The 22,318-nt window shown below is 35.6% G+C and overlaps 1 protein-coding gene across 4 annotated transcripts in view; it reads right to left on the minus strand.

Annotated features, from left to right (window-relative positions):
* The window catches only part of DYNC2H1 (dynein cytoplasmic 2 heavy chain 1), a 493,166-nt gene that overhangs the window by 242,532 nt on the left and 228,316 nt on the right, over positions 1-22,318 (minus strand). For all 4 annotated transcript variants that reach the window (XM_069554796.1, XM_069554794.1, XM_069554793.1 and 1 more), the window contains exons 79-82: positions 17,673-17,828; positions 15,556-15,631; positions 8,706-8,914; positions 3,927-4,031 (exon numbers count right to left, since the gene is read on the minus strand). In XM_069554796.1, coding sequence (XP_069410897.1) covers positions 3,927-4,031; positions 8,706-8,914; positions 15,556-15,631; positions 17,673-17,828 — 546 coding nt within the window. The remainder of the gene's footprint in view (positions 1-3,926; positions 4,032-8,705; positions 8,915-15,555; positions 15,632-17,672; positions 17,829-22,318) is intronic.

Below are 22,318 nucleotides of genomic sequence, written 5' to 3' on the forward strand. Positions count from 1 at the left end.
GAAGAACAAGCATTCTCAGTGTGGCTACAAATGTGACTTGCACTCTAAAACCTCTAAATATGCTCTAAATATAGACATTTTTATCAGTTTATATATAAATGTTTATAATTATGAAGAAGAGATGTTGCAGTAATTGATGTACTCTGAAAGCTGTTTAAGTATAAAAATTATAATTAAGAACTGTTAAATAGTTAAATAAATTAACAGTAAACCAGACTGACAGTTAAAATATAAAAAGAGTATGTCACCAAAAAACATCAAGGAAGAACATGTTATCCTTTTTTCACTTAATAAATATTTATCAAAACACTCTCCGACATACATCATAGCAGGATCCTCTATGATCCACCTCCCAGAATTCTGGAAATAAAAGCAAAAATAAACAAATGGGATCTAATTAAAATTAAAAGCTTCTGCACAACAAAGGAAAATATAAGCAAGGTGAAAAGACAGCCTTCTGAATGGGAGAAAATAATAGCAAATGAAACAACTGACAAACAACTAATCTCAAAAATATACAAGCAACTTATGCAACTCAATTCCAGAAAAATAAACGACCCAATCAAAAAATGGGCCAAAGAACTAAATAGACATTTCTCCAAAGAAGACATACGGATGGCTAACAAACACATGAAAAGATGCTCAACATCACTCATGATCAGAGAAATGCAAATCAAAACCACAATGAGGTACCACTTCACACCAGTCAGAATGGCTGCGATCCAAAAATCTGCAAGCAATAAATGCTGGAGAAGGTGTGGAGGAAAGGGAACCCTCTTACACTGTTGGTGGGAATGCAAACTAGTACAGCCACTACGGAAAACAGTGTGGAGATTCCTTAAAAAATTGCAAATAGAACTGCCATATGACCCAGCAATCCCACTGCTGGGCATACACACCCTGGAAACCAGAATTGAAAGAGACACATGTACCCCAATGTTCATCGCAGCACTGTTTATAATAGCCAGGACATGCAAGCAACCTAGATGTCCATCAGCAGATGAATGGATAAGAAAGCTGTGGTACATATACACAATGGAGTATTAATCAGCTATTAAAAAGAATACATTTGAATCAGTTCTGATGAGATGGATGAAACTGGAGCCGATTATACAGAGTGAAGTAAGCCAGAAAGAAAAACACCAATACAGTATACTAACACATATATATGGAATTTAGGAAGATGGCAATGATGACCCTGTATGCAAGACAGCAAAAAAGACACAGATGTGTAGAGCGGACTTTTGGACTCATAGGGAGAGGGAGTGGGTGGGATGATTTGGGAGAATGGCATTGAAACATGTATACTATCATGTAAGAATCGAATCACCAGTCTATGTCCGATGCAGGATACAGCATGCTTGGGGCTGGTGCACAGGGATGACCCAGAGGGATGTTGTGGGGAGGGAGGTGGGAGGGGGGTTCATGTTTGGGATCGCATGTACACCCGTGGTGGATTCATGTCAATGTATGGCAAAACCAATAGAGTATTATAAAGTGAAATAAAAATAAAAATTTAATAAAGAAAAAAAATTTAAATACTAACACAAGAAAAAACACCAGAGATTAACTCATAGTAAAATAACTTTTGGAGAACTATTTGTCATACTAACTAGAATAAGTAAAAAGCAAAAATGAAGCCTATGTTGTCTCAGGACTATCTGGGAAAATGAGATTGAGGTCTATCTTCCTACAGTGCTGTGCTAAGTTGTTTCAGTCATGTTCAACTCCGTGCAACCTTATGGACTGTAGCTGGCCAGGCTCCTCTGTCCTACTTCCCTAGAAACCACAGAGTTAACATAAATGTAAAATGTTTGTCTGCCTAGTTTGCTTTGAAATCCCTAATCTTGAGATTCCACTTAGACTGACGAACTTCAGGTTAGCATAACATGCAAACCCTGGACCTATGTGACTAAAATGTAATAGAAGATTTGTGGAAAACCAAGGCTATGATTGGGCTTCCTTGGTGGCTCAGATGGTAAAGTGTCTGCCTGCAATGCAGGAAACCCAGGTTCAATCCCTGGGTCAGGAAGATCCCCTGGAGAAGAAAATGGCAACCCACTCCAGTATTCTTGCCTCGAAAATTCCATGGACTTAGGAGTCTGGTAGGCTATAGTCCATGGGGTCACAAAGAGTTGGACACGACTGAGCAACTTCACTTTCACTTTTCAAGGCTATGATTTAGTGCCAAGTCCATACACTCTGAGCTCTCTTCAGTGGCAGCCATCTGTGGTCCAGGAGAAAAAGAAGGTACAAAAAGAAGGTGGTTGGTGGGCCCTTCCATATGATAAAGATGCTCAGTATTCTCTATTTCTTGTCTTCTATCCTTCCCTGATGTCTCCAAGGCTATATCTATCCTACTTTACTCTTTCCCTTCATTGGCTAAATTAAATTCTTTCAGAAGCTGAATGATACTGAGAAGTTGTGAAAGCCATGTTATGTTAATAACAGGAAGTTAAAGACAGACTCTTGAACTTCTATTTATAAGGTTCCTAAAGTAAATACTCCCTTGGATTCTATAAAATAAACTTTTATTCTTTTAATGACTTTTTAATTCTTTTAACCTTTTTGCTTAAGCATTGTAAAATTACACACAAACACATATACAACACACACACAGGCTCAAATGTACACATTCTTATGTTATTGGTGGACTTATTAAAAAATAACTATTTTAGGTCAACAAAAAGGATGGAGGGACAAGAAAAGAGTGTAATCAAATATGTTATGAAGCTAAGGAACACGTAGGAGTTTATATTCTCTCGTGGACTATCTGACTTAACACTTTGGATGACAAAGGGAAAAGGAACCAGAGAGTGTCTTCAGCTAGCACAGGTGAAGAGAGGTTGTTAAGATCTCATTTGTTCCAGAAAACAGTTATACATATTTATATATTATGCAAATAAGCATATATTTATATACTCGAACATTGTTTACAAAGATGTGAAAATGAACATTAAAATTCCACAAGGAACATTTCAGCAAATAATTAGAGGAAAAAATTAGTGAATAATAAGAGAGAAAACTATCAATTTTATAAATGTTGGCTGAAATAGTAAACAAATACAGAACTGTGGAGCTAAATATGATAATCTAGCTAGGATGCCCATAAATTACCAAAAGTAAATTGTTAAGAGCCTTAATAATTTTCCATAAGCTGACCCACAGTGAACCTATATATCAGTTCACAGTTTGGTACACATAGCTTAGCAGTACATTCATGCCTGAGGAGCAGCTGGAGAAGCCATGTCTTTACTCAGACAATTTAAATATCAGTCCTGCCTCTTACTGGCTCTATGGTCTTCGGCAAGTAAACTTAACTCTCTCCACCAGTTTCTTCACATACTGTGAGGGAAAAGTGACAGATCTTACCTCACAGAGTTTATGAAGACTAAAGTTTCTGAGTATAAAGCACTTAAAACACCAGGCACACAGTTAAATGTCAATAAATGTTAGCTCTTAATTACTTGACCAACTTATTCTTGGTCCAAACAGAAGCTAGAATATATACTGTTCTTGGCTTATGTTTTTCTGTATCTCAATAATTTAAAAATCCATACTTCCCTCAATGTTTTGCAATATTCAATCATTAAATAATTAAATATTTATCTTTTATCAAACAATACACAAATGAAAATATTAAATTTAATGATATATTCAATTTCTTAAACTAAATTTAAAATACCCTTAAGAAGATAAATTACAGGAGTAAAACCAATATATTTTGGATAAAATGGATCGTATTCAGCATTATTTTACTAATTTTAACAAATGTATTAAAATAGAAACATTTTAAATTCATTTAAGACAGAATCTATTATATTACATAAAGTTTAAAAACTAAATAAAACATATGGATCTGTACTATTAAATAATTTGTAATGTTTCTTTCAGGCTCAGTAGCAACATTTTTTCTAAAATGTTACCTGAGAACTGATCATGCGCTGAGATGAGCGAGCAATGTTAGCAGGCAGACCAAAGAAACTAGGTTTGTCATCCTCTGGAAGTTTCTCAATGACGGCACGATAGTCCTAAACATAGAAAAGTAAAAAACAGTTTTTCACCAAAAATCAAGTTTACAACCACTGAAATCAGAAAGAACCAGAATACCACTAAGTATGACTAGTATCACTAGTTATTGATGTCACACTGTCTAGGTAAACCTCACTTTCAGTGTGTATAGTATTAACTCAGTTATCTAATGGAAATTCTCTTTGTCGTGGCTTCTTCATACTTAAATTAGGTAATATTATACTTTCTTATCTGGCATTTCTCATAATTGAAGGGACCCTGGATTGATTAAAGCAAACATGTATGAGTGGCTATGTCTGTTGTTGTTCAGCCATTAGGTCGTGTATGAATCTTTGTGACCCTATGGACTGGCACGCCAGGCTTCCCTGTCCTTCACTATCTCCCGGAGTTTGCTTGAGTCGGTGATGCTCTTACCATTTTTCTGCTGCCCTCTTCTTTTGCCTTCTGTCTTTCCCAACATCAGGGTCTTTTCCAATGAGTCAGCTCTTCACATCAAGCGGTCCACATATTGGAGCTTCAGCTCCATCATCAGTCCTTCCAATGAATATTCAGGGTTGATTTCCTTTAGGATGGACTGGTTGGATCTCCTTGTAGTCTAAGGGACTCTCAAGATTCTTCTCCAACACCATAGTTCAAAAGCATCAATTCTTCAACACTCAGCCTTCTTTATGGTTCAACTCTCACATCCATACATGACTACTGGAAAAACCATCGCTTTGACTACATGAACCTTTTTTGGCAAAGTGATGTCTCTGCTTTTTAATATGCTGTCCAGGTTTGTCATAGATTTTCTCCCAAGAAGCAAATGTCTTTTAATTTCATGGCTGCAGTCACCATTCAAGGTGATTTTAGAGCCCACAAATAGAGAATGTGTCACTGCTTCCACTTTTTCTCCTTCTATTTGCCAGGAAGTGATGGGACTGGATGCCATGATCTTCGTGTTTTTGAATGCTGAGTTTGAAGCCAGGTTTTTCAATCTCCTCTTTCACCCATATCAACTGGCTCTTTAAACTGGAAAGGCAGTCACTCCCTCCCCCATCACAAATGGTATATGGGGAAGCTGGTGCTAAACTATTCCTAGACAACCTGTTTTTAGGTCAGGGTTTCATAGGCAGCAGAGCAGCTCCCTTGCTGCAATCTACTGAAAGTCAACCCTCAACACAAGGGTTTGTAGAAGAAAAAATTTATTCTTTAGAAATGAAAAATAATTTAAAAACAGCAAAATAAAATGTAAAAAAGAGGTTCTTTAATTCCTCTTCACTTTCTGCCATGATATCTGAGGTCGTGGATATTTCTTTTGCAATCTTGATTCCAGCTTATGCATCATCCAGCCTGGCATTTTGCATAATCTACTCTGCATATAAGTTAAATAAACAGGATGACAATATATAGCCTTGTTGTACTCCTTTCCCAATTTTGAACCAGTCTGTTGTTCTATAGAAGGTTCTAACCTGCATACAGGTTTCTCAGGAGACAGGTAAGGTGGTCTGATGTTCCTATCTCTTTAAAAATTTTCCACAGTTTGTTGTGATCCCATATAGTCAAAGGCTTTTGCATAGTCAGTGAAGCAGAAGTGGATGTTTCTTTTCAAATTCCCTTACTTTCTCTATGATCCAATGAATGCAATTTGATCTCCGGTTCCTTTGTGTTCAGTTGCTTCAGTCATGTCTGACTCTTTGTGACCCCATGGACTGTGGTCCACCAGGCTTCTCTGTCCATGGAATTTCCCAGGCAAGAATACTGGAGTGGGCTGCCATTTCCTTCTCCAGGGAATCTTTCCAACCCAGGAATCGAACTATAATCTCCTGTGTCTCCTGCACTGGCAGAATCTTTACCACTGTGTGGTACCTCTGCCTTTTCTAAATCCAGCTTGTACATCTGGAAGTTCTTGGTTCATGTACTGCTGAAGCCTAGCTTGAAGAATTTTGAACATAACCTTTTTAGCATGCAAAATGAGTGCAACTGTATGGTAGTTTGAGCATTCTTTGGCACTGCCCTTCTTTGGGATTGGAATGAAAATTGACCTTTTCCAGTCCTGTGGCCACTGCTCAGTTTTCCAAATTTGCCGACATATTGAGTAGCACTTTAACAGCATCATCCTTTAAGATTTTAAATAGCTTAGCTGGAATCCTGTAACCTACCAAAGACTAATCAGCAGAGTATAGCTCTGCTTATAATGAAATAAATACTCTAACAATCTTTTTTTAAAAATACTTATAGAACCCTCAGAAACATATACATACACAGTCTGATGTACAAGAACTACTTTGTAAATTGCTTTACTATAGAGCAGTTCCAGTTAGTCATCACTGGTGAGGTGTGATGAAATGCATTGATAATCCTATCCTTTCATCCCAAGACTTACTGTAAGCACTACAAAGGCTTGATTGTCAAGCATTCACCCGAACAGTTTCTACTTCAGAAGCTAGATAGGAAACTAAGAGTAGACCAAGATGATTTATTCAGTTTGGTCCAAAGATGGAAATTATTTTGTTTGTTTTCATGAAGAGACAAGTTTATTTTAAGGCAGGTATTCTATATGCATCTAAACTATTCTTGCTGAAGTGGGATAAATTGTTTTTAATGGAGCAGCCTCATCTTCTGCCCCCACCCCCTTCATCCTTTCTCATCCTTCGCAGCTGCCTCTCAAGAATTTCCAAGACACAGGTGCTGGAGTTAAACTCCAGGAAGTACGTCAAAGCTTGAAAAGAAATGCTGTTCTCTGAAATTTTTTCTCTCCTATAGTGCAGTAAACTTCCTTAAGGTGTTCAGTCACATCATATTAGTAGATATGCATAAATATATATGTATTATATGTGCGTGTATACTTGTGTATATGCACACATTTGTGTGTGTGTGTGTGTGTGTGTGTGTGTGTCTAAGTGTTCTCTCCTGGGAAACTTTGGCTTTCTCCTTCTATGTAACTCAATTAAATAGAAAGCTAAACATTGACTCTAGTGAATCATCTTATAATTTTTAAATTAAAAAAATTTTTTTTCTTGTTTTTTCTTTTTTCTTTTCATCATCTTTTTTGGATGTGCCTTGCAGCATGTGAGATCTTAGTTCCCTGACCAGGGATTGAACCCATGTCCGCTGCCTGTGGAAGCATGGAGTCCTAACCACTGGACCACCAGGGAAATCACATACTATCTTATAATTTTAAAACAACTGTTTTCTTTGTATTTATACATTTGGTTCATTTTTAAATATCTGTGAAACTTTCTCATTGAGACTGGGGAATCGTCTCTACTTTGGACATGTTTCCTAAGTAACAGACTTCTACGTATCCAAACTGATTTATTCTCACTTGGACACAAAAGAATGTATACCAAATGATATCCTTTACATGAAACAGAGAGGCAAAACTGAACACAGGTTTTTGGAAATTAGGTTAATGTATCCTGTGTGGGGAGACAGTAACTAAAAGTGGAAGGACTTCCGGGGAGCTGATAATGTTGTTTCTTGACTCCAGTGCTGGTTATACTCATGTGTTCAATGTACAAGTATGCACTGAATTGTGCACTTATGACATCTACTTTCCTATATATATTTCATTTTTCAATTTAAACTTCAAACAATAGAGACAAAAGTCTTGTCAGGGTATGCTAACACGTGTACTATGTATTTATCAGAAATAAATATGTAATAATAAATATCTGTGATATTTCTGTCTGCACACTGACTCCAAGTTTCTTCTACTAAAAAGTAAACTCTACCAATGCATCAAGAGATCCACAATTCTTGAACAGGGTTATTATTGAGCAAATGTTCAATAAGTATTGTTGAATGATTAAATGAATGGAAGATACTGAAAAATAAAATAAGATGGAATACTCAAAAAAACCAGATATCAATAAGAGTAACATATTTAATATTGGTAGTCAAGATTTTATTTTTTGATTTATGCTACTAAAACAAAGGCATTTTCTTGAAAAATATTTGAATGAGAGAAAAGGCACAATACTGAAAGAAGTATATAAATATATGTATATTTGTAATTCATGAAGAAACATGTAATTTAAATACTCCAGGCAATAAAAACATTTTTCGGGGGCATTTACACAAATACAAATTGGTAGCAAAATAACCGAAATCTTTGGGCTACATTTTGTACTATTTTTTGGAAAAGATGACTGCATTCTAGGAAACTTCTATAAGATGACTCAAAGCAAAAAGCTACAGTCAAATAAAATAAATTCATATAAACAAAAATGTTTCTATGAAATCTTTTTAGGTTAATATCTCTTGTAGCTTTAGAACTACTTTAAATTTATAAACCAGAATATGAAATAGATATCTGTTGAATAATATTTGCTTTTTTCAAATTTACTGTATCAGAGCACTATCATAATTACAAACAAGTAGTATATCCTCCCATTCCAGATCTTCACAACTGCCCTACAATTTAGAAATTTTCCTAGGCCACCGCTTTTAAGATTTATCTATCTATCAATACTATTATCATCAATCAGTGCTCAGTAAGTATCCAAAAGCAATAGGACACCTAACTAGAGTTTAGAGAATCAGGCTGCATATTGGCATAATAAATAATAATCTGTATTTGTGAGTGAAGACTGCTTGTACTTGTGAAAAGAAGCAACATATTTTAATAATGTAAGAAATTATGCAAGTTTCAATCTGGTAATAAATTGAAAACAATTAATTTTACCTACCAAAATGCTGCAGGATTTTGGCAGAGATATGGAGTATGGAAAAATGCTTTTCTTATTCCTTTGGCTTAATACATCAATTATTGAAGAATTAAAAAATTGCTTCAGGTATGATTGAAGAACTCTAAGGTCAAAGTAGTTATCTATGCGTCCTCCATAAATAGCATTTTCAAGCAAACCATGTACAAATTCCCACTGTACATCTTTGGAACCTATAATTTTAAAAAAAAAATTGTTTCATTTCTAAGATATTAGAAGTTTTCTAAAAATATTCTAAAATATTAAACAAATTTCAGGCTCTAGCTGTATTTATAGACTATAATAATACATATTTAAAGCATTTAAATTATTCCTTAAGGCTTGATATTAATATTAATGCTCATCAATATTAGGGCTTCTCTGGTAGCTCAGCTGGTAAAGAATCTGTCTGCAATGAGGGAGGCCTGGTTCAATTCCTAGGTTCGGAAGATCTCCCGGAGAAGGGACAGGCTACCCACTCCAGTATTCTTGGGCTTCCCTTGTGGCTCAGCTGGTAAAGAATCCACCTGCAATATGGGAGACCTGGGTTTGATCTCTGGGTTGGGAAGATCTCCTGGAGAAGGGAACATCAGCTGGAGAAGGAAATGGCTACCCACTCCAATATTCTGGTCTGGAGAATTCCATAAACTGTACAGTCCACGGGGTTGCAAAGAGTCAGACATGACTGAGCAACTTTAATTTTCTGGCCTTGATATTAACATTAATGCTCATTAATATTATTAATATAATCATAGAGGACCAATTCCAGGAAGGGAGTTATCACCATAGATAAGTACAGTATAAACTAGATATGGTGGTCAGGAAGGAACGTGGCAAAGTCTTTCAAATTTCCTCTCTGTTTCCCACTGCATAATCCAGAGATTTCCTTCTAAACATTTGCTTTTTTGCATCTCCACATAAACTGCCTTCCTCCCTTTTGAAGGCTAACACCACTACCCCCACTTCACTACTTTTTTGTCTTTAGTTGAAGATGGTATCTAGGGTGAGAGCTTCGGCCAGTATACAGGTTACTTAGTTTTCTTGACTCTCTCACATATACAAATATTATTATTTTGTTGTTGTTGTTTATTTGTTGTGCTGTGTTTACTCACTCAGTCATGTCTGACTCTCTGCAAACCCATGGACTGCAGCCCAGCAGGCTCCTCTGTCCATGGGATTCTCCAGGCAAGAATACTGGAGTGCTCTGTCATGCCCTTCTCCAGGGGATCTTCCCAACCCAGGGATCAAACCCAGGTCTCCTGCATTGCAGGCAGATTCTTTACCACCTGAGCCACCATCTTCCCTTATTAATTCATTTCATGTCAATTTAATTCTTTGACCAGCCAGAAGAACCTAGAAGGGTAGAGGAAAATTTCTTCCTCCACGACAGCAATAAATGCAGAAACACTATTTTAATCTACCTACTTAAGATCACTGATAGCATTACTAGCTTAGTTCTATTCTATTACTATAAAATTCAATGAACTTTTCCCCATTTTTGCATTTAATTCTCCAGATGTGGAAGTCCCTTAATATCAGGAAATTTTGTAATCATAAGGTTATACAGCAAAGACTTTTATCATGAGATTCAATATAATTTTAAAGCATCTTAATTTTATAATAATTTCAGTGGTATAATATATTATATATAAATCATGATGTTATTAATTAATTCCATCATAAGCTGGAAACATAATGAAATCATTCACTTTCTCTATGCTTTGGTTTCCTCATCTTAAAAGGGTGCTAATAATATATGCCTCATAGTGATATAATAAAAATAAATAAATGTTCAAAAGCCTTTTGGAAAATTACCAAGTTTCTAAGCAAGACAAAATACCCGTAAATATCCTCAAAAATATGTTTTAAAATAAACCTGAAAACAACTTAATTATAAAATGAATTGCCCCTTAGCACAAAATGGGGAAATGCTGTATCATGTGGAGAAAGGAATGGGGGAGATGCTTCCAGAATGCTGGTAACATTCTTTTTATTGATTCTGGACTAGTTACAAAGGTTCACTTTTTGAAAATCTATTGAATTGTACATTTATGTGTACTTTTCTGATGTATAATTTAAAAAAATTTAAATAAGCAAGAAAATCACCTGGAATACTATTTGGCATTAACTAGCAATGGGGAACAAATAAATTAATATCCTATCTACTGCTAATACATACCTGACAAATATATTACACCTGACAGAAGACATACAATCTCAGGATGGAATATTATATAGCACTGAGAATAAATGGACTATAATTGATATGTAACAATTTCTCAAATACAACATTAGCTGAAAGAATCTAAATATTAGAGTACATGATGTATGATTTCGATTTTATAAAAACAGGCAAACCTAGTCTATATACGTAGGTACCTGGTTTTATCACAGGAATAAGGGTGAGGGAACTTGGAGAACAGTACCGACTGAAAGGCAGCACTAGAGTATAATCTAAAGTATTGGTAATGTTTGTTTCTTGATTGGACACTCTCACCTCTTTCATACAAAACAGCTTAGAAATTCATAGCCACAGAAAAGAGAGAAGAAAAAGAAAAAAGGAATTCAAATTGTAAAGGATGAAGTAAAACTGCTGCTGCTTCCACATTGCATTCTATACACATAAAATCCTAAAGGTGCCACCAGGAAGCTACTAGAGCTCATCAGTAGGTTTAGTCAAGTTGCAGAATACAAAATTAATATATAGAAATCTGTTGTACTTCTATAAAATAACAAAATATCAAAAAGAGAAATTAAGGAAATAACCCCATGTACTATCACAATAAAAAGTATATATCTAGGAATAGACCTACCAAAGAAGGTGAAAGACCCATACCCTGAAGATACAAATGAAGGAAACTGAAGACAGCATAAACAGAAGGAAAGATATCCTGTGTCTTTACACTGTAAGAATCTATATTGTTAAAATGACCATACTACCCAAGGCAATCTATGGACTCAATGCAATCCCTATCAAATTACCATTGGCATTTTTCAGAGAACTGGAACAAAAACAAAATGTTTAATTCTGTGGAAACACAAAAGATCCTGAATAGACAAGACAACCTTGAGAAAGAATAATGGAGCTGGAGGAATCAAACTCCCTGACTCCAGACTATACTACAAAGCTATAGTAGTCAAAACAGTGTGGTACTGGCCCCAAAACAGACACCTAGATCAATAGATCAGAATAAAAAGCCAAAGAGCAAATCCACACACTAAGGGCCAATTAATCTATAGCAAAAGAAGCCAAGAATATACAATGGAGAAAAGACAGTCTTCAGTAAGTGGTTCTCAGAAAACTGGATAGCTATATGTAAAAGAATGAAATTGGAACATACTCTAACATGAAATACAAAAATAAGCTGAATATGGATTAAAGACTTAAATGTGAGACTGGATATTATAAAACTCCTAGAGGAAAACATAGGCAGGATACTCTTTGACATAAATCATAGCAATATTGTTTTGGACCTGTCTCCTAAAGAAAAATGAGTAAAAATGAAAAAGTGAGACTTAATTAAACTTAAAAGGTTTTTTATAACAAAGAAAACCATTAACAAAAACAAAAAGATAACGTATGGAATGGTAAAAAATATTGGCAAACAGTGAGACCAACAGGGGATTAACTTCCAAAATATACAAATAGCATTTTGTATACAAAATATACAAATATAATTCAATATAAAAAAAAAAACTGAACCAAAAAAACAGAGAGAAGACCTAAATAGACATTTCTCCAAAGAAGACACACAGATGGCCAACAGGCACATGAAAACATGCTCAATATTGCTAATTATTAGGAAAATGCAAAAGAAAACTACAATGAGGTCATAATGGCCATCATTAAAAAGTCCACAAACAATAAATTCTAGACTGTGTGAAGACAAGGGAAGCCTCTAGCACTGTTGGTGGGAATGTAAATCGATACAACCACTATGGAGAACAGTAAGGAAGTTCCCTAAAAAAACTAAACATAGCGTTACCATATGATCTTGCAATCCCACTCCTGGGCATATATCCAGGGATGATGAAAACTCTAATTAAAAAAGAAACTTGTACTCAACATTCATAAAGCACTATTTACAAGAGCCAAGACATGGAAACAGCCTAAGTGCCCATCAAAAGATGAATGGATAAGGAGGAAATGGTATATGTGTAAATATATATATATACCCACAGGCATGTGCGCACGCGCACGCATACACACACACACACACACACACACACACACACACACACACACACAGAGGAGAATACTACTCAGCCATAAAAAAGGATAAAATAATACCATTTGCAGCATATAGGTGGACCGAGAAATTATTATACTAAGTCATACAGGAAAACAAACAAACAAATATCATAAGATATCATTTATATCACTTTGCTGACAAAGGTCTGTCTAGTCAAAGCTATGGTTTTTCCAGTAGTCATATATGGCTGTAACAGTTGGACCATAAAGAAAGCTGAGCACCAAAGAATTGATGCTTTTGAATTGTGGAAAAGACCCTTGGAAGTCCCTTGGACTCAAGGAGATCCAACCAGTCCATCCTAAAGGAAATCAGTTCTGAATATTCATTGGAAGGACTGATGCTGAAGGTGAAGTTCCAAACTTTGGCCACCTGATGTAAAGAACTGACTCTATGGAAAAGACCCTGATGCTGGCAAAGATTGAAGTCAGGAAGAGAAGGGGATGAAACAGTATGAGATATTTGGATGGCATCACCGACTTGATGGACATGAGTTTGAGCAAGTTCCAGGACTTGGTGATGGATACGGAGGCCTGGCATGCTGCAGTCCATGGGGTCGCAAAGAGTCGGACATGACTGAATGACTGAACTGAACTGACTGATCACTTATATGTGGAATCTAAAAAAATGATGAACTTATTTATAAAACAGAAACAAACTCACAGACACAGAAAACAAACTTATGGTTACCAAAAAGGACATAGGGGGTGGGATGAATTTGGAATTAACAGATACACACCACTACATATAAAATAAACAATAAAGATATACTATACAGCACTGGGAACTATATTCAATATCTTGCCATAATCTATATAGAAAACAATCTGAAAAAGGACACATACACACACATATATATGTACAACAGAATCACTTCTCTGTACACATGAAACACTGTAAGCCAACTATACTTCAATAAAATTAAAACAAAAAGAAGAAAACTTCAAAAAAGCATGGCCACATGCTAGATGTCTATCCTTATTCTTTCGTGGAAACAAGTTACATAATAAATTCTCATGCCATTAATTTAACAAACAATAACAGTGCCTACTACCATGGGATATGCTCTGCTGCAGGTGTTAAGGACATAAAGAGCAAAAAACATAGTCAGAGACCTTGCTTAATATAGATTAAACTTAGTTGAAAGAGATGAACAAAATTTTAAAAATAAATGAATGAATAAGAAAGCACCTCTAATGTATTAAAACAATAAAGCAGAACAAGGGAATAGAGAACAATTGGAAGATTACTTTAGATTTGGCGGTAATAAAAAACTTTTCTGAAGAGGACACCACTCAGACAAGATGCGGATGAGAAAAGGAGAAAACCACATGAAGATCTGGAAGAAGAGCATTTCAGACAAAAGGCAGGAGACCTATCAAAACCTTCAGGTAGGAACAAGCCTGGTTTGTTCAAGGAACAGAAAGAAGCTAAATGTGGCTATAGGCTTTAAAAGGAAATTGTCTGCTTTACTTTACTTTTGGCCTCCCTGGTGGCTCAGCTGGTAAAGAACCAACCTGCAACACGGGAGACCTGGGTTCAGTCCCTGGGTTGGAAAGATCCCCTGGAGAAGGGAAAGGCTACCCACTCCAGTATTCTGTCCTGGAGAATCCTATGGACTATATAGTCCATGGGGTCACGAAGAGTCGGACACAACTGAGCGACTTTCACTTTCACTTTAATTTTCTAAAAAATAAATTTGGTTACTCTGCGGAGAATTTTTGAAAGAAGCTATTGCTTGGACCACCAAGGCATTGATGAAACTGAAAAAACTGAACAGAATCTCGATGTGACTTGGACATGAAGGGGACAGAAACTGCCAGAACACTGGATATCTGAGGATTAAAAAAAGAGAAGAATCCAGGGTGACTGATGGGTTTTGAACCTGAACAACGACATGGATGGTGGTACCACTTACTGGAATGTGGCAGACTCAGGGAAGAGTACTTTGGCAAGGCTGCAGGGTGGGAGGGAAAGACAAGAATCTAGAGTTCTGTTTGGGATGGTTTTAAGCTACATACTCTTCTCTTCCTCTACACTCTGGTGTCCCCTTGAGTTGGCCCTGAACAGTGACCCTCAGGGATTGGACCAGTCCTGTCTTCCAGAGGCAGCAAGTTAGGTGGTCTCAAGGGATCTTACTGTATGGTTTTGTTTGCTCTCCTATTTTACTCTATTATTTGTACCTTTATTCCTGATTTCACTTAATCACGCAATTATGATTCCACAGATTCTTAGTCTACCATATTCCTGAATTTTAATAGCTCCTTTAAAAATTATTAATAATTCAGTTATAAATAATTCAGTAGAAGCCTGAAACTGCTGAAGGCCACAAAGTAAAGACAAGGTCTTTCTAGCTTTCTGCTTCCTGGGAGCTACAGATCAATCAGGAATCTAACAGATTATATCAAAGCTAATGACCACAATCGATAATTTTCACAAGCATAGCATTCAGAACATAAAATACAAAATATAAAGCAAGTTTTATAATAGGAAGTCAAGTCACTCTTGAAAAAAACATATTTTTAATAAGACCTCAAGTTTTTCCATTGACACCAGAGATCAAAGTTTTCATCATGAGAACTTACCATCAAAGAGCCTGTCAATAATGTTGTACCCAGCTCGAAGATCTGATAAAGAAAACTCATAAAACTTGGTCCAACCCTATCAAAACAAATTTTAAAATGTTAAAGAACTATAAGCAGTATTCAAAGATATATATGCATGTATAACTGTCCTTATACTCTTTAAAAGAAAATTCAATATAGGCTAAAAGAAAAAATACAGCCCCTGAGAATTAATAAAAATAATAAGATAATACAGCTAAACTTTATTAAATATTACATAAAATATGTAAATTTATATAGCATTTTTGAAGGACATCCAAGAAATGGTGAAGAGTTGGTGTCTTGGGAATATAAACTGAGTAGCAGGGGATAAGGAAGGAGGAGACTAAATTTTAATTTGGAAGCATTTTCATTGCTTTTAAATTTATACTATGTATCACAACAAAAAAATGAACTCTAACTTTGTTTTTAAAATGTAAGTTTTGCTTTCTCAATAAAAGTGCATCACTATTTTTCATGTATCCATCAGGATTAATTGGTACATTAAGCTAATGACAATCGTCACAGAAATTAGGGAAAAAGGCTTTAGGGGAAGGTAAGCCTGGCCACTTCCAAACTCTACAGCTTTTTAGGAATGATTCCTTCAGCAAGTTAATTATCATTGAAATTCACTGTCCCACCTTTGTAAAATGAAAATAATAAGCATACCCTTTGATAAGTATCATACATAACTGTATGAAACAACACGCTGCTGTTATTATTTACTCTTCCACTGGTCTGACAAGTGTTTATTGTCAGGCTGTGTGCTAGGCACTGGGTTAAGCACTTCTAAACACACATTTATCTCATTTAATCCTCACAATGAAGGTAAATATGATCATTGTACAGTCAAGGGAACTGTTGCTAATCAGGAGTTAAAGTAATTTACTGAAGCAAGGAAATTCTAGAGTCAGGACTCAAACTGCAGAACCTTTGCTCTCATTTTGACATGTAACTGAAATATAGAGAAAGGCTCAAAGGTGGGCAGATGAGGAGGGCAGTTTGGGGAAAGGGTATCCCAACATAAGTAGACAAAGTTTAACAAAGAAGACAGGAAAAGTTTAAAGATGGAAGAGCAACAAAATTTGGGGCTAAGATAGGCATTTGGAGAGAAAGTGAGAGATTGGTACCAGGTAGGACTGCCATAGCAATGAAAAAACGTGGTCTATCGGTAGTTTGGGGCTTCCCTGGTGGCTCAGAGGTTAAAGCATCTGGCTACAATCTGGGAGACCTGGGTTCAATCCCTGGGTTGCGAAGATCCCTTAGAGAAGGAAATAGCAACCCACTCCGGAGAATCCTATGAACGGAGGAGCCTGGTAGGCTGCAGTCCATGGGGTCACAAAGAGTAGGACACGACTGAGCGAATAGTTCATTGGTGGTTTAGCAAAAAAAGCCAGAGGCTATAGTGAGAACACTCAATGGACTCAAAGACAATAAAGAAGTCTCGTGTGACTGTGGTGTCGAGTACAAATGGGAAGTGTAGGGAGGCTATGGATAAAACACTGTATCAAGAATAACTCCCATGCTTCTAACGTAAGTAGACAGATATTAATGCCTATTATTGAGCAGGCTATACTGAAGGAAAAATAGGTTATGAGAATTCAGTTTTTGAACACTGAGATGACCGTGAGAATTTAACCATAAAAACAATACCTTAACAATGATGGGTTATGATGGTTCACACATCGTTCTCAACACTTTAATTCAAAATGATGTAAACTAGATAGCCATACACAGTCCAGAAGATTAACAGAAAAGACGGAATTAGACATATACATTTATAAACCATGGGGCCTCCCTGGTGGCTCAGATGATAAAGAATCTGCCTGCAGTCCCAGGTTCAATTCCTGGGTCAGGAAGATCCCCTAGAGAACACAACGGCTACCCACTCCAGTATTATTGCCTGGAGAATTCCATGGACAGAGGAGCCTGGCAGGCTGCAGTATACGTGGTCACAGTCAGATACAACTAAGTGATTAACACTACACAAATCATGAATCAAATTAAGACATAATAGTTAGCTACTTACAATAAATTGTAAAAATATTCTAATAAAAAATGTTCTCCTTAGAATATATCCAAGACATGCTCTTACTCACCTGTGGAATGTAATTCCTTCTTTCTTGGCAAGCAGCATGAAACCATGCAAAACTAAAGAGAGCATGAGCCCGATGTATGTTATCTTTTTTGCTAATTTGCTCAGGAGTCCAAGATTCATAAGTACGCATTAAATTCTTCTTTAAACCTGGAGGTGACTAGAGAAAAAATAATGAATCTATTGTTTAAAACCTTACAAATAAATCAGTATTTAACATACTTGAAAACATATTTTAATGAAGAAATTTTTCATCATTACCAAGATTAATAAACTATTTTAATGTTAACTTCAAAATGTAGAAATATAAAACAAGTTTTAAAATCCTTACACCTAATAGCCCATCTCAAAATTTTAACCTAATTTTTTAATTTTAAAAACCTACATAACCAAATTGGTTCCAAATACTGTCACTCTGCTTCTTTAATTTATATGCAGAGTACATCATGCAAAATGCCGGGCTAGATGAAGCACAAGATGGATCAAGCTTTGCCAGGAGAAACATCAATAACCTCAGATACGCAGATGACACTACCGTTATAGCAGAAAGTGAAGAGGAACTAAAGAGCCTCTTGATGGAAGTGAAAGAGGAGAGAGAAAAAGTTGGCTTAAAACTCAACATTCAAAAAACTAAGATCATGGCATCCGGTCCCATCACTTCATGGCAAACAGATGGGGCAACAATGGAAACCATGACAGATTTTATTTTCTTGGGCTCCAAAATCACTACAGATGGTGACTGGAGCCATAAAATTAAAAGATGCTTGTTCCCTGCAAGAAAGGCTAGACAGCATATTAAAAAGCAGAGACATTTCTTTGCCAACAAAGGTCTGTCTATGGTTTTTATTGAAAAAAACCACAGCTATAGTTTCTCCAGTAGTCATGTATGGATGTGAGAGTTGGGCCATTAAAAAAAAACTGAGCACCAAAGAACTGATGCTTTTGAACTGCGCTGCTGAAGAAGACTCTTGAGAGTCCCCTGGACTGCAAGGAGATCCAACCAGTCCATCCTAAGAGAAATCAGTCCTGGGTGTTCATTGGAGGGACTGATGTTGAAGCTGAAACTCCAATAGTTTGGCCACCTGATCCGAAGTGCTGACTCACTGGAAAAGACCCTAATCCTGGGAAAGGTTGAAGGCAGGACGAGAAAGGGATGACAGAGGATGAGATGGTTGGATGGCATCACTGACTTGAGGGACATGAATTTGAGCAAGCTCCTGGAGTTGGTGATGGACAGGGAATGGTGATGGACAGGTGACGGACTGCATGCTGCAGTCCATGGGGTCACAAAGTCAGACAGGACTGAGCAACTGAACTGACTGACATAACCAGCAATATTCAAAATAACCAAATAAGTTTTATATGACTACTGAACTATTTTACTGAAACATTCATTTACATTACAAATAGGATACTGATTATTACAAGGCAGGTGTTTTACAGTTCAATATGTCAGTTCTTTCTCTCTAGTACTATTTAAAATTCTAGGAGGATTTCAAATTACTCTTTATAATATCAACTAATCTTCCTTGAATATTAGTCCACTTTACTAAGTGCTTATTACCTGGCCTTGCTAGGCTTATAACACAAACCAAAACCCAGGAACTGAAACTGTACATTAGACAAATACTACTCAAAAACACTTGTCCACATGTCCAGAATCCATTTATATTATATTGTTAAATTATAAAAATGAAAGAAGAAAAATTATATGAATTCTTAGAAAAAGAACAAAATAAATTTGTTTAATTTGTTTAACCCATTTCAAAAATTAGCTTGTTTTAAAAGTAAATTTTCATTGCATTTTTTCTTAAATAAAAACTTTTCTTAAATTAAAAGAAAAAATACCCAAGTACTTTTATTAAGTACATTTTCAAATGTACACTTTTAAAATGAAAATGTTTTGTTTATGAAACAGCTTCTAAAAATTCTCATAGAATAAACCAAATTTCTTGAGCACTAAGGGAACTGAACAATCACCTAGGGTTTTTAAAGCCCTATACTAAAGATTATGCAAAATGAATAAACCATATACAATTTCAGAGAAAATCATACACAAATAAAGACTATCAGAAAATGACAAAATGTAAATGGCAACCCACTCCAGTATTCTTGCCTGGAGAATTCCATGGACAGAGGAGCCTGGTGAGCTCCACAGGGCAAAGTTAAGTCCATGGGGTCACAAAGAGTCGGACATGACTGAGCAACTAAACAAAACACCAGTATGTCAAATTATAAGATAAATTAAAATATATACTCAACTGAAAATTCACAGGCTTAAAATAACTGAAATTATTTCAAGTTGATATAAATAAATTAAGCATTCCACATAAGAAATTAGAAATAACAGAAGCCAATACAAATCTAAGGAAATTATAACAAAAAAAGCAGGAAATTCAGTGATTAGAAAATAATAAGAAAAAGTAAATCAGTAAGTATGACATTGATTATTTGTAATAAATTTTAAAACAACTCATCAAAAAGATTAGAGATAATAAAATGATATTTAGCAATTTTTAAATATAATAATATATGTGTATACATATATGCACATATACAGTAATAATTTTGAACACAGTGAACTACACTATTTCTGGGAATAATTAAAATCTTTTATACTGATTTAAGAAATACAAAAAAATTCACCAATAATTTACATGAATCTGAAAATCTTCATAAAAATGTGATCAAATTACTTCCTAAAAAAGGATACCAGAAGAGGCTGTAGAGTAAGTTAAAATAGTCAAGGAACCTCTGATATACTGCATGCAGGCATGCTAAGCAGCTTCACTCATGTCCATCTCTGTTTGACCCTATGGACTGTAGCCACCAGGCTTCTCTGTCCATGGGATTCTCCAGGCAAGAATACTGGTATGGACCATGCCCTCCTCCAGAAAATCTTCCCAACCCAGGGGTTGAAGCCATGACTCTTGAGTCTCCTGCATTGGCAGGCAGGTTCTTTACCACTAGCGCCACCTGCGAAGACCTGATACATTAACTCTTCATTTATTGAAATATTACTGCATTCTTCCTACATGCCAGGTATTATATAAGTGAAAAAAAAAAAAGGCAAGAGAAACATAGCCCTTGCCTTTATGACTTGAACAATATAGTTCTTCAATATAGTTCAGTAGAAAAGTATACTGAGAGAGCGGCTGGAGAAGATCCTGGAACCGTTCTTTCTTATTAGATATTATAATTGACATTCATTCAATTAACATATTTTCAAGTATTAAATCATTTTTGCAGTCTCTGGATTCTTAGCCTTTTTCCTCCCTACATAAGGTTTAATGCCCTCAGGTGAAAAGCAGAAGTACTGATATAAAATAGCAAGTAGTTATAAACACTAAGAAGACATTTTTCATCTGAAAAGAGATTATATTCTACAAATTGAGAGAAGATGCAAGTAGAACATTTCAAACCAGTTTTCTTTAAGATTTAATTCAGTTTATTATTTTATTTATGATTTTTATCAGTTACATCATACCATTACTAACACATATAATTTTGGCTATATCATGTTCGGGGGATCTGTCAAAACATGTTAGAAGGATGGATGGATGGATGGAAGGAAAGAAGCAAGAAAAAAACAGAAGGAGACAAAGACTGAAAATCCAACTTATATATTTCAAAAAGCAAATGATATGAAAAATGGATACCCAAGTACAAAAGAATGAAATTGGACCCTTTACATCAAATACAAAAATTAACTCAAAATAGATTTAAGACCTAAACCTAAGACCTGAAACTATAAAATTTCTAAGAAAAGGCTTCATAACACCGGATTTGGCAATGACTTTTTCTGGGACGTGCCATGAAAAGCACAGGTAACAAAAGCAAAAACAGACAAATGGGACTATATTAAACTTAAAAATATCTATGCAGCCAAGAAAACAATCAACACAATTAAAAGGAAACCCTATGGAATGAGAGAAAATATTTTTAAGCTGTATACGTGATAAGGGGTTAATATGCAGAAAACCTAAGAAACTCGTAAAACTCAACAACAATAAAAAAAAAAAAATCCAATTAAAGACGGGCAAAGAATTGAATAGACATTTCTCCAAGGCAGATATACAAATAGCTGACAAGCACATACAAAGATGTTCAATAGTATTAAACTGCATAGAAATATAAATCAAAACCATAGTGAGTTATCACCTCATACTATTAGGATGGCCCCAATAAAAACAAAAACAGCAAATAACAAGTGCTGGTAAGGATGCAGAGAAATCGTGTGCTATTGGTGGGAATGTTAAATGGTACACCACAAGGAAACAGTATGGATGTCCCTCAAAAAATTAAAAAACAGGATTACCATATGATCCAGAAACCCCACTTCTGAGTATATGTCCAAAAATACTGAAAATATGATCTTGAAGAGATATTTGCCCACCCATGTTGATTGTGACATTATTCATAATAGGCAACAGGTAGAAAATCTAAATGTTTGTGGATGAATGGATAAAGAAAATGTAGTATACACAATATCATTCAGCCTTAAATGAGAAGGAAATCCTGTCATATGCTACAACGTGGATGAATCTTGAGGACATCACACCAAGTAAAATAAGCCAGCTACCATAAGATAAACACTGCATGGTTCCACCTATGTGAGTTATCTAAGTAGTCAAACTCATAGAAACAGAA

The sequence above is a fragment of the Ovis canadensis genome, chromosome 15 (assembly GCF_042477335.2).
Source record: "Ovis canadensis isolate MfBH-ARS-UI-01 breed Bighorn chromosome 15, ARS-UI_OviCan_v2, whole genome shotgun sequence".
NCBI lineage: Eukaryota > Metazoa > Chordata > Mammalia > Artiodactyla > Bovidae > Ovis > Ovis canadensis.